Source organism: Meriones unguiculatus, chromosome 12 (assembly GCF_030254825.1).
Source record: "Meriones unguiculatus strain TT.TT164.6M chromosome 12, Bangor_MerUng_6.1, whole genome shotgun sequence".
NCBI classification, from domain to species: domain Eukaryota; kingdom Metazoa; phylum Chordata; class Mammalia; order Rodentia; family Muridae; genus Meriones; species Meriones unguiculatus.
Window position 1 is genome coordinate 68,010,850 of NC_083360.1, and position 18,423 is coordinate 68,029,272.

General features: G+C 38.9%; 1 protein-coding gene across 5 annotated transcripts in view; it reads right to left on the bottom strand.

Moving 5' to 3' along the window:
- LOC110550707 (uncharacterized) overlaps positions 1–18,423 on the bottom strand; it is a 54,508-nt gene that overhangs the window by 8,201 nt on the left and 27,884 nt on the right. For 2 of the 5 annotated variants that reach the window (XR_009585150.1, XR_009585151.1), the window contains exon 3: positions 4,928–16,614. Coding sequence is in view for 3 of the 5 variants with exons in the window: in XM_060365835.1 (XP_060221818.1) it covers positions 16,521–16,614 (94 nt within the window). In the remaining 2 variants the exon portion in view is untranslated. Of the gene's footprint in view, positions 1–4,927; positions 16,615–18,423 lie in introns of those variants that run through there. The other 3 variants (XM_060365833.1, XM_060365834.1, XM_060365835.1) reach the window with 2 other exon arrangements.

An 18,423-nucleotide genomic window follows, 5' to 3' on the forward strand; every position in this document is an offset into this window, starting at 1 on the left:
TTACACCGATTAGAATGGCTAAGATCAAAAACTCAAGTGATAATACATACTGGAGAAGATGTGGAGAAAGGGAACCCTCCTCCAATGCTGGTGGGAGTGCAAACTTCTACAACCACTTTGGAAATCGATTTGGCACTTTCTCAAAATATTGGGAATAGCACTACCTCAAGATCCAGCTATACCTCTTCTGGGCATACACTCAAAAGATACCCCACCATTCAACAAGGACATTTGCTTAACTATGTTCATAGAAGCTTTATTTGTAATAGCCAGAATCTGGAAATAACCTAAATGCCCCTCAATGGAGGAATTGTGGTACATTTATATAATGCAATACTACTCAGCTATTAAAAACAAGAAAATCATGAAAGTTTTTCATTTTTTTAAGTGACCAATATTCTGTTTGAAGAAAGGAGACAAAATGTTGACATGATTATTGGCTTTCTGACACAGATACTTTCAAATAAAAAAAAGAAAATAATAGCTAAAATTGAAAGTCTACTACCCATTAGATACTTCTCAAGGAGCTTTAGACATCTGGTCTCTGTTACTTCTTTTATTTCTGTTACAGTCATCAGGACTCTTTGGTCAAATACAGTAAAACAGTACAGATTCCAACATATCTAAATTGTGCTGGAAGCAGCCCAGATAGCAAGGAAAATATTTATTCAACAGATGCTCCATTCTGGAAAAATTAAAAGACCTCAGTTTTTCAACAACGACCATTAAAAGACATAAAAAGGAAAGATGTAGGCAAACATGTCCATCATGGTCTGAGCATATGACATCACATGGCCAGGAGTAAAACAGGAAGCCCAGCAGAGAAAGGCCGATTAAGACAGTGTGAAATGAGGTGGAGGAAAAGATATATATGAGACCCTGGGTACCACTTGAAATAGATTCTTAATGGATTCAAAAATATCCCATTAGGAATGGTTAAGAAGTAGTTTGCATGCTTTCAAACACCAGCTTCATTCTGTGTTTAATGATGATATTTTTCTTTTTCATAGTAGAAAGTATATATGACCAACTAAAATTATTTAATTAATACTTCATACAAGTATAATTAGTAATATAAGTATAAAGGAATTATAAAATTTCATTCATGTCATCCACGCAACTACCATGGGAAGTAAGTGTACTATCACAAATTCAGAAACTCAGATGTAAAAATATTAAATCCAGATATTGTGTGCATCATTAATTGGACAACATAATGTTATATCTAATACTTACAATGCTATTGGCAGGTAGATCTTACAAAAATAGGATTGCATTTTTAAATGGAAATGTAAACACATACACACTGATTAGAAAAGTTAAATAGTGGTTTCAAACAGTTGGCACTCTATCTCATTATGGTGTTGAGGAACTGACAGGGTAAAAAAATCATACTCCAACTATAAATAACTGTAGAAATAGACAAAATATAGGACATATCTACTTTCAGCTACTGGATAATAGCCAGCACAAGACAGAAATCCAGAGAGGTAGAAGGTAGTGAGCCTTTCTGCCTGGGGAAATTTCTGTGGTGCCAGGAGGAGAAAACTCCATCAACAGACTCACTGGATGGAGAAGGCAGAGACTGGAGTCTGGAAAGCAAAACATAAACTTGCAAGGCAGACTAACTAATGAGCAGGAGATGACTGGATTATTCCAGACACCTTCCTTCCTGAATGCCTCCCAGGTTCTCGGATGGATGGGAATGGATCAGGAAAGGCTCACAAAGGCCAGCAAACATAACCTTCAAAGAAAAAAAAAATTCAGGGCAATTTTAAGACAAACTCACAGTCTATCTGGATTTTTCTCAAGTTCCCACCAGCCACAGGGAAGAAATCTTGCTGATTATGGAGAGCATTCTGTAAAGATTCCCCCAAACAAAATTGTAAATGTAGGACTAAGTCCTAAAGTAAAACCTACTCTAAGCCTGCTCTAAAAGAACTTGAGAACAATACTTTACAGAATCAATGGTACACAGGTAACACAGCTACATACTAGAACAAGAGGGGAGTTAAACAATATAAAATTCAGCACACAAAATATCAAACTGCAGTTTATTGTTAATGTCTGTCATATTGAAGACTACTTATAGATACGATGAAATAAAACATGACTTGAGTCAGAAGATGAGTTAATTAATAGACAGTGAGCAAGAATGATTAACTTTGCAGACTGCCATGTCAAAATAGCTTTTACAAATACACTTCATATGTTCAAAGATGGAAAGGAAATTTGGCATATGCCCAATGCAAAGATGAATGGAAACTAGCTAATAAGAACCAAAGAGAGGAGCTAGAGAGCTGGTCCAGTGGTTACGAGCATTTTCCTCTCTTGCAGAGGTCTTAGGTTCATTTCCCAGCACCTACATAGCAGCTCTCAACTATCTGTAACTCCAGTTCCAGGGGATCTGATTCTCCCCTCTGAGCTCCAAGGGCATGCATATGTATGTATGTATGTTTGTTTGTTTATATATACAAATATATATATATACATATATATATACATGTATACACATAAAAACATACAACACACACACACACACATATATATATATATACATACAGGCAAACACTCATACATATAAAAATAGATAAATAATCTTTAAAAAAGAACCAAGAGAAATGCCAAAATTTGGAAAATGGTATATTTCAACATGTTGCTAGATAGGAATAATAGTCCAAAACAGCGGAAACAATTTTACCATAGGTAGAATGGAAATTCATGAATGCTACGGTCTTTCATTTTCTCACAGTGCTTCATACTTTGTGGGGTTATGTAAAATGCTACAGCCACCAATTAAGTATTAATTTACTCTTCAGAGGGGCTAGGAGTAGAAAGTTAAATGTAAACTGATAAGGGGAAGAAGAGTTTTTAGTCTCAAAACAGATATGTGAACATGTACAAATCTGAAAAAAAAAAAAAAAAACAGAAAAAGAAATAGAAAGGCCTACCTCAGACACAGTGATACTCAAGAGCACAGGAAAGAAAGTGCTATTGTTCTATTTGGTAATACATCCATTCATCTTTTTGAATAGATTGTGGGAGAAAAGCTAGAAATTATCAAATAGAAATCAAGAAGCTATGTGTGTACTACTGACTAGAGGGCCTGAACCAGGCTTAGGGAGAGTTGTAGTGACATGTGGAGGAAGAAGATGGTCCTGGTTGCCAAGAGGGCTTTTGAACTAAGTATGGGGGCGTGGTTAAAGCTATCAGATCAGATGACCCGAGGGAGAGTAGGCATAAATGAATACTATTCTTCTGGCATAAGATTAGCAGGCATTTTAGGTGGGACTATCACAGATTATGGCAATTTACCTAAGGAAAACAATAGATAGCCAACTGGGATAGATACTTTTTATTTGTCTTCTGAAACGTAAGGATGCTTTAGAAAAATCTTGGCTTTTACGTCATTACAAAATGCAGCCTGAAATCCACTAGGACACTCGGAAAATTTGTTCAATTTAGTAAGGCTTTAATTTTGTAAAAAGAAGCATTCTCATGATTTTGCAGAGTAATCATAAGTAGACAACAACTATACATTGTCTAGTAATAGTAATTTAATACTTTCTCCCACTCTTTTAGTGACCCTCCCTCCCTCCTGCCCCCTTCACCCATGTTTTCTCTAATTCTTGAATCCTAAGAAGTTCTCTTTTTGAGGGTAACTGAGCAAAATTCCTACTTGTGCCATTTCTTACTTTCCCAAAGAAATATTTGAAGGATTAAGAGAAACAACCACAGAGAAATTACTGGAACCTCTGAGGTCTTTGTCACATTTGGGATTTGTTAATGTGAGATTTGAGAAATAACTCAGTTATCTTCATTTATTGGTCGAACAAAGAGAAAAAAATAAACCAGAATACAATGAAGTATTAAAGAGCTCTGACCACTGCTGTTTGCTTTCTTAAACTAAGCTATAGTTCTGCAGGCTTTACACAATTACCAAGAGACAGAGTTGTCTGAAATCAATACTGCACACTTGTGTGAGCACTAGAAACCAGACTGCAAGACCAGTGCCCAACCTGGCTCAGAGATTAATGAGTTTGCTGAGCAATGAAGTCTGACTACCTGGTCACACCTTTTTCTTGGCACAATCAGCAGCCAGGATGAAGGCTGGAGGTTATGTGTGGAGGTTATGACCTAAAATGGTCAACAAAAAATGCTGAGATCATGTAAGTGTTATCAAAAGATTAGATGGGAAGCTGTCCAAATGACTTTTTGACCACTGTACCAGGAGCCCAAGTTCATGTGGATACCAGGTACTATTGTGAGCTAACAGAACTGCTTTCTCACATACACAAGGCACTATTCCACGCAAACAAAACCAAACAGGAAGCAGGACGAGGTCTGACTACTTAAACACTTAAAAAGAACTAAATTAAGGTAGAATGCTAGTTCTGCAAATGTCTTTGTAACCACTAAAAACGTGTGCCTCAAGTTTGCTGAGGGAAGTATTGAACATATTTCTTTTTTTTTTTTTTTTTTTTAAAGATTTATTTATTTATTATGGATACACAAGATCTCATTATGCACCAGATCTCCTTATAGGTGGCTGTGAGCTACCATGTGGTTGCTGGGAATTGAACTCAGGACTTTTGGAAGAACAGACAGTGCTCTTAACCTCTGAGCCATCTCTCCAGCTCCCTGAACATATTTCTTTAAACTCAAGTTGATTTTATCCCTGGATTAATTACATTTGTTGACACTGGGCCAATTTATCTTCACGATCAACTTCCTAAGGGCATCCTTGCTTGATGCCGTCCATCTGTCAGTGTCAGATTCACTTTGACTAGCCTAGGAAGCAACGAAACCCAATCTGTACACTTCCAGTCACACAGAAAGTCAAAAAGGAGACCATTCTAAAGACTGTTGTTCAGAGTGGCCCCAGCTGAAATTGAAGAGTCGATGGCATAGAAATGGTAACACATACCCAGTAACAGGCAGTAATTGGGACAGAGGTAGAGTAAGCTGGAAATCGGTCAGTGTCGCTGATAAGCATCTTGTATGGTAATAGTTCTGCTCTGTGGGAAAAGAATAAAGGTTCTTAACAAAATCTTACACATGGAAACAAATGTTCTCTTTGTCACTGCGACTGTGCAGAAGATACAGCTAAGTCCAATAATGGAACCATTCATATGCCTTTGGAATATAAACTGCCTCCTCTTTGTCACATCCATCCTTAAGGTCAGAACAAGATTAAGATCACTTTGGAATAAACCAACTCCTAGTTGGAGGAGTATTGATAACTTTCACGATTGCTTATAATTGTTTCTCAGGCCTCAGAATTGTTTGTTTTTTCTTTAATAATCAGTATCTTTTTTTGTGTGTACAACAAAGAAAATAGAATTGTCAAAGAAAATCATCTGTAGAAGTAGAGGCTTGGCACGGAGGATTTTTGCTTCTTGAAACAGCACTTGTAAGGCTGAGAAAGGTAGATCAAGGCCAGCCTGGAATGGGCAGTACACACACACACACACACACACACACACACACACACACACTAAAGAAGTGGGAACTAGATGCTATGTAATGACTGGTATTAAGTATTGAGATAAAAATTATTATAGTACTTAATTTTGAGGTTATCATGTGGACTTTTCAGCCTGTACAACTAACACAAGATGATGGTCACTTCTTTTGGATTCATAGTACCTTTCCACATGGCGAAAGAAAAGGTGATTCTTGTCTGTAGTTGGTGTTGTGGTGTTTGGATAGGCATGTGCATATGTATGAGTGGGGGTCAAAAGCAGACATTAAATACTTTCATCTTATTTTTTTGAGAGATGCTACTTGTAGTTTATCAATTGGCTAGGCTGCCTTGCCAGGAAGCTCCAGGGATCCTCCTGTCTCTGCTTACCCTGCGCTGCGAGTATAGTTTCTACTGCCATATCAGGCGTCCTGACATGGACATCTGGACTTTGAATATAGGTGCAGCAGGTACTTTACCAACTGAGCCATCTTTCTGGCCCCAGTGGTTATTTTTTTGTTGTTCTTTTCTTTTCTCCCCTTTCCTTAATGTTTTCATCTCCTCTCCATTCCTCTCTTCTCTTCTTTTCATCCCTTTCCTTCCCACTCCCCTTCTCTTTAGAGACAAAATCTCATGGAGCCTAGGATGGCCTCCAAGTCATAGGTGAGGCAGACCTTAAATAATGGATCATTCTGCTTTTACCCAAGACTACAACATCTGTTTCCAATCCCTTCTCCTCCCTTTAAGGAATATATCAATAGACCTGTTCACAATTATAAATACATACACCAGTGAGCAAAGACACCACATCTATGTGAGAGAGAGGAATGCTAGAAAGGGCGGAGCTAAGATTGTAGCTCAGTGGTAAGATACCTGCCTGGCATGTATGATGCTCTGGGTTCCATCCCTAGAACCACCAACGCCAAAAATGATAGGCACAAAGCAGTCTGTAATTTATTGAAGGATAGGCACAATCACCTTCTAAAAGAAAGGCAGCGAGGGAGCTGAAAAAGTGGCTCAGCAGTTAAGAGCAGTGGATACTCTTCCAGAGGTCCTGCATTAAATTCCCAGAAACCACATGGTGTCTGATGCCCTCTTCTGCAGGCATTCATGCAGATAGAGCCCTCACATACATAAAAAAATATTAATCAATATAAAAGAATTCACTTTTGGTGGGGGAGAGAGAAGGAAGTACTAACTATCCTACAAGTCTAAAACTTTTACATTGCACTTTAGATTCTTTGTCATCTTGCTTGTCAGATGGTATATCATTAAGACCATTGGTTCAGATACAGTGGAACAAAGGTTTTCTAAGTTGAAGCTAGGTGCTTTTCTGCTAACATTAAATAACAGGCTTTCTCTAGATCATATATACAAATAAGCTAATGAAAAGAGCTTTTTGTTGTAAGCATTCCCCAAGATAAAATTGTCTCAAACCACTGGCATGAACAATGGCTTGTTTATCTTGGCTTTTCCATGCGGTATATGATTTGTGTATACCATATAATTAAGGTCGTCACAGCAGTAATTTACGATGTTCAGTTTACAGTGCCATGACTGCTGAATGTGTTAATCTTTAAAAAGTCAGAAAAACAATAGACTAGGAAATTAATTTATTGGCAGGTGTGTTACTTAGGGCTCTTAAAGAAAAAGGAAGGGAACCAAGTTTGCTTTTTCATCTGGGACTTGAACAAATCGAGGGCACTGGATGTAATCCATGGACTAGAAGAGCACTGTACTTTAAAAGGTAGGTGTCTTTGGCAGTCTTTTATTTCTTTTATATTTGTTATTATTATCACCTATTATTCAAAGGAAGATGCTTGGTGTGGGGGGTTGTGTAGGGAATGTGTAGGAGTGTGAATGCTATGACACACGTGGAGGTCAGAGGACAGCTGGTTTTCTCCATCTAACTTCATGTGGGTTCCAAGGATCACACTTGGGTTGCTGGATTGGCTTGGCTGAGCCCTCTCAATGGCCCATCTTTGGTGGCCTGTTCAAGCTTGAAGCTCTACCTTTAGTGTGTGATACACAATTGATTCTGAGACTTTTCTGGAAGGCAGTATTGTCATTAATTCTTCTTTGTGCCCTTTTTTCTTCTCAGCTTACTATATCACAATTTTGTTAGTGACAGTTGAGTTTTTATTTTTTAAGGCCATAACACTTTGTTTCACTTAATGCAAATCTTCCCAGTCATTTCAACCACTGTGTGCTGAGAGCAGAGACATGACAGCAGTGATTTGACCCCCTAGAAACCGGTTTTAGGGTTACATTACATTGATCTTCCCAAGCTATCGTTCCTTTCAGTTCTGCTGAGAGGGAGAACAAATCATTAACTTTCGGATTATTTTATAATTTTGTCCTAAAGGAATGTCCTAAAAGGAATTAGGAATAAAATCCACATACCAGAACACACTAGCAAGGGATTAAAAAAAAATAGCTAGAGGCCCGAGAAATGCCAAAGAAAATGCTGCTGCTCACTACTGCTTTCTAAAACTCACTCATCTGATGTTAAAAAGTAAAGTAATAGTCACAGAGAAGGTGAAGGGTGGAGAAAGGAGCGTATCCTTAAAGGTGTTGTTTTTGGTGCCTGATGCCTTCTGCTTGCATGTCTTATAAGTTCATACACTGCACATCTTCTCCTCAAGGTAGCCTGAGACAGAATCTGATCCTTACACTATCCAGACATAACCAGAATAGCTTATATGAGAACGTTCTCTTGGAGAGCTGTCCACGGGAGTGGTTACAGTATTTCAGATGCATTGCACACGTGTGCATATTGGAGGTACTTTTTTTTTTTTTTTTTTTTTTTTTTGAGACAGAGCTTGCTATGTGGCCCCCACTGGCCTGAAACCTGCTATGTACAACCAGGCTGGCCTCAAACTCAGAGATCTGCTGGAGTGCAGGAATTAAATGTGTGCATGTCTAACCCTGGAGGGTTTTGTATGTTAAAGAGAATGTTTGGTACTCGGATACTGACGAGATAAATTATGACGCTAGAATATACTCTGGGCATTGTAAAGATCCACAAAACACCTAAAGCACCATGTTAAAGCACTTACAAGATCTGTTCCTTTCTTATAAAACAGCTGAATAATAAAGAGCTGTTCATCTATGACAGGTGCACAATGCTGTTTCATAGGCATATGTGGTTTATAGGATTAAGTCACATACAAAATACCTTTAGAAAAAAAAAAGAAATCGATTTTATTTGGGAATATCAGGGAATTTTTCATTGAGGAAAAAAATCAATTTTGGTATGGATAGTTTCACATCAAAAAGGAACATGGAAAGATAATACACAGAAGAAAAGAAAGTATGAATGAATATGAGGTTTTTAGAACAGTTGCTGAGGTGGAGATACTTGGGAGATGAGAGAGAGACAGTGCAATGATTACCATTCACTGTCAGCTTGACTGCTTTTAGGGCCACCATGTGAACACACCTCTGAGTTTGTCTAGGAGGGAGCTTCAGAGAGGTTTAACCAAGGGAGACAGGCCCATTCTCTACTTGGGCAGCACAGTTCCATGGGCTCTGGCACTGGACTGAACCACATGGAGAAAGCAAGCAGGTGCTGGCATTAATCTCTCTCTCCACTTCCCGATTAAAGATGCATCATGACGAACTGTCCCTACTCTGCAGCCACGTCTTTCCTGCCATAATGATCATCACCCAAACTGTAAGCTAACACGGACAGTATCCTCTTAGACTGTAAGCCAACATAAGCTTTGTTTGTCAGGAATTCGGTTATAGAAGTTAAAAAAAAAAGTAAAAGCGACTGACACAGGTTTTTTTGTTCAAGCTTGTGGAGAACATTGGCCAGGCTCAATCCACAATGATTTAAAACTATCAAATAAATGCTTTAGGAGGACATTTTTAGCAAGGGTATGAAGTAGATTTGGGATGTATGTGTGTGTGTTGGGGAGGGGTGAACCGGAAGCTGGAAGGACTGGAAGGTTTTACAGTGTGTAATTGGCAGCTGGGTCAGGCAATGTAAGCAGGAATAGGAAACAGCGAGTATATATGAGAGAGGCTGTAGAGATGGAACTCACAGGATATGGAAACAGGCAGTTGAGGCCAGGTGAGAAAGAGAGCAAGATGACATTTGGTTTCCAAGGTATACTGGTGATAAAGCATTATCTTAAGATGTCATTTGGATGGAGTGAGTTTTTGGCTTTCTACAAGTTGAGCTGGCGGTACCATCTGTATAATAAAATAAAAGGCTGGCGGTACCATCTGTGTAATAAAATAAAAGGCAACTGGAACTGCAAAAAAGTAATAAAACAGAGGTCTGGGCTAGAAAGATGGTGTATGCAAGAGCTGAAAAACATGACAAAGATGCCAAGGAAGAAAAAGAAATCACGATGCAAAGAAAGGGAGAGGAATAATTTAAAACATGCCTAAAGAGGAAGTGGGAAGGAGAAGGCAGGAGGAGACATCTAACTACAGTTTCGGTTTCCTTCTGGCTTCTAAGTGAAGAATGGCCCTGAAGCAGAGAGGATGCCAGCTTCAAGAAGAGTGTCAATTATAGGATATGCAAGAGGGAGGAAGTGAATGAGCCTATGGAGGGAATCTGAATATTCAAGGAAAAAAAACTTCACAGGGCCTGGTGGTACAGGCCTTTAATCCAAGAACTTGGGAGGCAGAGGTGGGCAGATCTGTGAGTTTGAGGCCAACTTGGTCTACATTGCAAATTCCAGGCCAACCAGGGCTACTTAATGAGACCTTGTTTCAAAATCAAAGCAAAACAACAAATTATAAACCTCTTCATTTAATGGGGCAATGACTTTAGATACTTCAGTGGCTCGTTGCATTAATAAAAGCTGTGCTGTGTAACCAGGCTTAGGAGACGTGTGTGGTCCCTGCTTGTATGTATATCTTATACAATCTGTTCTTCCCATCACTACTATGAACATTCCAGATGTGCGGAAATCTGCAGCTTCAGGGATCTCATACATGCGCTCTGCCTTGTGGTGACACTCCCTCACCCCTCTAATTTTAACCTCAACAAACAAAAATTCTTCTTTGGGATTATAATTTCCTTATTTCCATACATTATATCACTCTAACGCCTCACCTGGCTTGTTCATCTGTTTTCTTGGACTGAAAGTCGTGGTAAAGTGCTACGTCTCATTATAAGAGAACGGATTAATAACTTCCGGAGGAACAACTGAAAGAGTCCATCTAACAGAGGAAGCTGGGGAAAGGTTTTCTTTCTATATGTGTTCACGTGGGCACAGATGTGCATGGGGGCAGGCAGCTAACATCAAAAATCTTGCTCAGTCTTTTGTTCTCCACCTTGTTTTGTGAGACACCTTCTGTTGTGTGAGGCTTTCACTCAACCTGGAGTTCATATATTAATAGGCTAGAAGGCCCTGGTGACCCTCCTATTTCTCCTTCTCCAGTGCAGGGATTACAGGCAGGCACTGCTGTGTGTGGCTTTTTTTGTGTACGTAATCATGTGCATGAACTCGGATCCTCAAGTTTAAACGGCAAGCATATTGCCAACTGAGACAGGGTGAGAGGATTTCACACTTCTCAAAATACAGGTAGAACTATCACATTTAATTCAAGTGTTGAGACAAATACATATGTGTAAAGTTATATAGCTGAAAACAATTATAAGCACAACATGATTAACTTGCAACGTGTTTAAAGAAATGTTTAGAAAAAACTCACCTTAAAACTGGTCATTTTAAAGTGGGAATATCTTTTCTCTTTTAGCTCGAGGCTTTATCATTGTACTTTATCGCCCTACTTTTTTCTTAACCTTTCTCAAGGGTGATTTTACTTTCCAGCAAAGCAGAGTTGGATGTGCACAACTATTCCTCCTCCTGGCCCAGCCACAGATGAAATTAAAGGTTTTCATGCTAGGTCTCTCAAGTCCATTATGTAAAATTAATTTGGAATCAGTAAATCAAGTCACTCATTTTTTTCTTTTCCTGTGAAGTTAAGCAATCAGACAGGACATTTCAAGGTATGCAAACCATTAAGCATGGCTCATTTCCCAGGCACTCCATTTTCCCTTTTATTTCCTCATGCATACTTGATTCTTCTCCCTGTAGGTATTTCTAGACTACTTGTCTAAGTTTGGGAAAACTGTCTTTGATGATGTCTAATTCATGGGTCTCAAGGCAGGTACATCGGCCTCATAAAGCAAAAGCTCTTACTAGATTTTTGTTTTTGTTTTGCATGTAGACTAAGATGTTGCAAGTTTTCTAGACCACACAGAAAGGGTTTCCTGCTTTGTTGCATATTGCAGATCTTGGGCCTTTGTCCAAAGCTAGTTTGACAGTGAAGACCATCTTATCTTCAAGAAAGTACAAACACCCAGTGAATTACTCCAACTAGATTCACTAGTCAGCTTCTAAATGAACTTGCTTATCATTTATGAACAATGCTTTTCTAAGACACTTTCCTCATGATCTGAGAAGTGATATTAACCCTTACTGGCAGATCTATGTGTATGTGTGTGGGGGGTTGCTGATTGTGTGAATAATTTTTAGGCATAGTACATCAATCCTCACTTTAAAAATCTCTTCGTGCACAAACAATACACACATCTCAAAATAAACCATGAACTGGAGAAACTTTAGGTAAATTTTTTTTTTCATGTTTTTAATGAGGCTTTCCCCAGCTGCTTTACTGCATGGTTTTACCTAAAATTCAGTTTCCCAAAGTCTGAGCCATATTTTCCTAATATCCGTCATATTCACTGATCATACGTTTCTTAATGTTTTGGTTAACTTAATTGACTTTCAAAACATTAAAGCAAAGTTGCATTTTAAAAGGAAGCTTCGGTGCGTATTTTTCTGTTATGAAATACATTCACGGGGTTTAAGAAGAATGAATACATGGTTCACATCTCAGTGAAAACTACAAGCTGGATACTGGTTTTCCGTGGTTTGGAGAATGTTGATTCTTTAGGAGGTGTGCCACTGCGGTAGACACTCTGAACCTTGCCTACCATGTCTAGTCTGTGCCCCTCGAGAACAGAGCTGAAACAAGATGAGCCTCCCTCCTATACAAATGCGTCTGACCTTCCTGTTACACACCAAAAGTAACCAATTAGGGTGTCCTGTAGACAGGATTAAAATAGAGTAGTTTTGTTAAAATCTCAACCATTTCCAAAGCAACATTTTGTTGGGGGTGGAGAAAAGAGTTGGAGAGATTCATAAACAATGTAAAATTAATTAAATTTAGATCTTCCTTTTAGTTATGGAGTTTGACACTTCATTGCACTCTTTATACATCTTGTCCAACTTGAATCGCATGAGCCATTAAGACAAGAGTGAGTCACTAGTCATTATTGAGGTACTCTTGATTTCTATTTACTTCTTAAACAGCCAAGAACTGGACCCATGGCCTGGACCATTAAGGAAGTGCTCTTTCACTGAGCTACACTCCCAGCCTGGCTTTGAATGTTTTTATGTAGTCCATACTGACTTTCAAATAATGATTCTCCTGCCTCTGCCTCATGAGTACTGGCCTTTTAGGCATACACTGCTTCATCACTCCATTTAATCATTTTTGTTTGTTGTATGTTTTCGTTTATTTGCAGTGCTGGGGACTGAACCCTTGGCATACTACAGCACGGAGTTACATCTTATCTCTCTCCTCATTCCATGGCTTTCAACACTGTTTTCCCTGGGACAAAGTAGAAAAGAAGTACTTCATATTGGATGAGAACAAAAATTATTTGCCTTTGACTCAGAACTCTAGTTTTTTCTTATTGAACTGGAAAATAGTACAAAGCAAAAGAACAATGAAAAAAAAAAACCTAATTAGATCTCTGTGTGTCTGAGCATATATCTCAGTGGGAATATGGAGGTCAGAGGACAACTAGAGAAAATTGGTTCTCCCCTTCGACCCAGAGAGTCCTGGAGGTCTGACACAGGATGTCAGGCTGGGCAGCAAATGCCCTTGTGTGCTGAGTCATTCTGATGGCTTTGAAAAAAAAAATTAAATAAAACTAATTCCTACTAAAATCTGTAACTAGCCTCTTTTTATAGATTATCTCTTATGTTGATGTATAGTTAGTTTTTTACAGCTGTTATTTTTCTTTTACCCCCTTTCTTATTCACATAATCTTTTCTACCATTACCTGTACAATTAAGGGAGTCAACTAAAAGATGTGCCCCAAATCATGACTAGTACAAGAAAATGATAGAGCTGGGCCTTCCTGAATCCTTCTGCATTTCAATCTGCAGCTTTCTCTTACACAACACTGCTTCCAAGTGAAAAGATGACCTAACTCATAAAAAATAGTCACAAAAACATCAATTTAAGAAATATATTAATTAAGATATAACCCCTTGGGTTTCAGAAAGATTTACAACTGTTAAGAGTCCCATAAATCTTGGGAATTCCCCTCCCGCATAATTAGACCTCGTCTGTAGCCTCAAGGAGTTCATGTATCATTTTCATTTTGACAGAAATCCTACAGAGTAGCGCCTATATAGAGATGAAAGATTTGGGTCAACATTTTGTCAATCAGTAATGAAAATAAAACAACTTGGAAGTTGTAACACGAACCCCTGGAGCAGAGATGATGGGAGTTAAGAACTGCACAGAGGCAGCCTGGGGTGCACCGCTCCCGAGTGCAGTTATGTGGGCTGTTTATGTAAGTGACCTCAGAGGATAAAACACGGTCACAAAACATTGTTCCAGTTTTCATAAGCAAAGACACAGTGGGAAAACAGACTCTTTTCATGGCTGTGGCTAACTTCCATACTGAAAAGCGTACTTTTAAAATACACTTGCCCTGTGACTTGGGACCTAGGTTGAGTGTTTTCAAAACAGGGCATCTTCTCAAATGAAATCCAGATCAACGGGGTGCTCATCAAAAATCAAGATCCTTAAGTCTCAATGAACACTTATTAAATCCAGATCTCCAGGGGACAGTTTTGGAATCCACATTTTAAAACAAATTCTGGTGGCTAAAAATGCAGTGTCACTCAAAAATCCAGGACATGTAATAAGTGCTGGTAAAGTTAGAGCATTGACTTATTAGCATCTCTTTGATGTTTCTTCGTGTGAATCCCTCCCCCCCCACATGACCATTCACTTGGCAGAAAGAGGTGTTTATAAGTCACAATCAGACCCTTTCAAATGAGGAGAGCTTATCTAAGCTTCAAGTTCATTTCCACTTGGAACCCAGCTTATCAGCTGCCCTGAGGTCAAGGGAACACTGGATAGATATCTCTACAACTGATGCAGTCAGAACTCTGGAAAAGGCAAAAGAATCCCAAACTCCAACAACGTTTATAAGTTAAGTACGGGTGGAGATCCATTTTTAAAATCTCCACAATAAACTTACAATAAACTGTAAGTTCTGGTCTATTAATTCATCAACACTTTCTTTTCCCCATCAAAATAATAAATGAACAAAGCAACATAGCTGTCAGGTTTCAGCTGTTAATTGGGTTACTCAAAGCCTTCACGTTACATTTATAATGTCCTCCCAGCGTTGGTGGTTATTATGCTTTATATCTTTATTTCTAGAACTGAAAGAACAAAAAAGGGTGACAGATTCACAAGTACTAAGAGAACTAATACCTAAGATCAGAAAAAGTACCTAACATTTTTGAAGTCATTTAATTATCATATTGCTTTGCAAATGTTGACTACTCTTTGTGAACAGAGTATTTTTTTAAAAATGTAGAGCAACTTGCCACACTTTTGTGCTGTCCACCTCTTAAATTAAGGGCTTTGTTCAATATACTCTCAGAGGCATGAGGAAGACATAATGAATGTTTTCTGGATGCAGTAGTTACAACACCCACCCAAGAGTGACTGTTAGTTTCTTCCTTGGAAAAGCACCAAGTTAATATAAAATTTAGTGCATTAAAAGCAAAAAACTTCCTACTAAAACCTTAATGCTTTAAAATTAAAATATCAAATATTCTTATTCTAATGAGATAGCAGATGCATAAAAGGCACAAGTTGGTAGATAATGAATAACCAGAAATAAGAAAGGTGAGGAGTGTGAAAAAAGATTTGAGATCCATGGTAATAACTTTTTGGTCTCAACATTTCTATGTCTTGATATAGACACAGCCCTATAAGTCTGGAATTTACACTTAAGATCACCTGCTTCTAACTAAAGAAAATAATTCTAGGCAGTAAAATAATTAAAACTCACGGAAATTTTACCAGTATGAACACATCAAAATTTTTTGAGATAAAAATGCTTACATATGATTAAGACTAACCTCACTAACTACCTCGAGAATCCTGTGGGGTCAGTAGTATCTTGCAACAGAGAAAATTGTGGTTTAACTAAGAACTCAGAAGCGAATCCCATGGTGAGACTGGAAAACATTTATTTTGAATATGATGGCTTTTCAATACAATATTGTGTCTTCTCTGAGTTGGTAGACTCAATGATAACTTTATTGTGGCTCCTTTAAGATGTCAGGTTTGCAGGCCTAGAAATCAATACTAACTTATTTATTTTCTGTTACTTATAAACCAGTGTTTCATCAGAGCCATTCACGATATGATAAAAATCTAATTATCTGACACCTTTATTACACAATAAGTTCAAGATAAAGTTTCAAAGACACAAATTGAGGATTTACAAACGCCATGGTTAAGGGATACAGTGAATGAGTGAAGATTGGTATACTTTAAAGGACTCATAATCTGGTACAGGAAATAGGCAACAATCAAGCAAACAAACATGTTTGGGTAGTGACTGATGTTTCTGAAAAGACAGAGCAGGGTCATGAGATGAACGGTGGCTGGGCGCATGAAAGGTTTTATAGACAGTGCCACTATGAAAGAGTTCTCCTTTGAGACCCAATGATAAACAGAGGCAGGTGGGTGAAGAGGCAGGGACATCCCTGGTGTGTCCAAGAACAGCCCCCACAGGCCAGTGTGGCTAGAATGGAGTGAGGGCCTTGGTACATGTCTAGAGAGAAGTCAGGGTGAGGCAGATCAAGTCACAAAACCCCTCCACGCAGCAAGACATGGAGGAATGGCCCGGAGGTGGCCGAGCTGCAGTCAGACAGGAAAGATGGCAATATGTTGGCATAGCAGGTTCTCAGCTCAACAGCTATGCCAGCATCTTGCCTCCTCTCCAGTTCCCAGTCACAGGACCAACAGCACGCGTCTCTGTTGTTCCACTTTTCCACAATCTCTCCTTCCACCTGAGGGAGGGAAAACACAGCCGTCAGTTGAAAACACAAGCTCTTTCCTCAAGCAACAACACACCCTTCCTTGGAGTGCCCAGTTCTGAAGCAATTAATTATGCACAAGGAGGTTGTGGCTAGTTCCTATTTTGGATGTTCCTTGAATGACATGAATCCCAGAATATTGGCTGCCGGTGAAATGACAAGCAGTTCTGAAAGAAAACTAAGTCATAAACTCTGGCAATGATGATTACAGCCACACTCACAGCCCATAGCACTGCAGTGACCCCAGTACACTACTGCATGGAGGGTAAGATCTTGCTTCATTAATCTTGGCCATTTGGATGCGCCTCTCACAGTGAATGGTTACTTCACTGCCTCATGAGCTCTTACGCAGAACGCTATCTGAGGCAACAATTCTCAGGGTGGAATATTTCTCACAAATACAAATGAAAAAGCTCTATGTTCAAAGACGCTCAGCACAATATTGGCCTACATAGTGAAAGACTAGAAAGACTGTGAATGTCCATCCATACGACAGACATCAGCTAAACGAATTATGATGCAGGTATAAAACAGTGTTTCCTGGTCTTTATAGAAGATTAAGACATAATAATGACATTAGGCATGATAATTTGTATATCAAATGTATATACACAAATATTGGAGATTACGCTTATAACATTTTTCTTGAAGGGTACACAAGTGATTATTTAAAATAATTAGAATTATATGTTACTTTTGTTTTCCACTCTCATGGGTTTCTGTTAAAATACTATTTACGAGCAGTAAGTGTGAGACAGATCTACAGAGGTGAAAAGTGTTACTCCCTTGGCTATAGCTAACACCAACTATGTGTTCTAGAAACAAAAGTTCAGCATTACACATACAGCCTTCAGTGACACATGTGAAGGGCACGGTGTTTCTCTTGGTCAGCTAGGTTGTGAACCATCTACTGCACAAGCCCCCTTACTCTTTTGCCCTGGAGCCTGGTAAAAGAGTGGAATAGATACTAATTGATATAAGAATACTGAAGAGATGATACTAATTACTGTACGGATATTTAATAGCTCCTGGTTCATCCAGCACAGCGCATGGTTCAAATATGAACGTCAAATGCGTAGAGACTAGATAACAAAATACACACGAAGACTTCATGGAATAAAGTTTCCCAAAAGAGCTTTTTCGTCTTCCTAGTCTTTCATACTTGCCATTGAGAGCAAACACAGGCTACATCACTTTAGAGGGCGCATGCTACACAATTTAAAACACTGTGACTTTTCAGATTCATTTTATAACATGAAAATTTCAGATTCATTTTACAGAGAAGCATGAATGTTGGGGATTATTTGATTTACCAGAGACAATAACTATCTGAGAACTCACAGGCTGTTTGATGAGGCTCATCTAGGGGAAAAGCGGGGTAATAGAGTAATTCATACCCTCTCTCCACTTCCAGTTTCCCCCCGTATTTTAAAATGCCTCAATTTACAGTTCAAACTTCCGGAAGACAGTTCTGCACCCTGCCTCAGTTTCCCCTCTGTTGCTTGGATAAAATAACCACAAAAACTCAAGGGAGAAAGCATTTCACTGTAGCTTACAGTTCATGGTGAAGGTCCCCGTGCAGGGAAGTCAAGGCGGCAGCAACAAGAGGCAGCTGCCCGCGTGGTGTCTATTACCAGGAGGTTGCAGAGAGTGTTTCTCAGCTCTCTTCCTCCGATAGGTACAGGAAGTGGTCCTACCCAAAACTAAGCTGGGTCTTCCCACGTCAACTATAGGAAACAAGATGTTCCCCACAGGCATTCCCTGAGACTCATCACCCAGGTG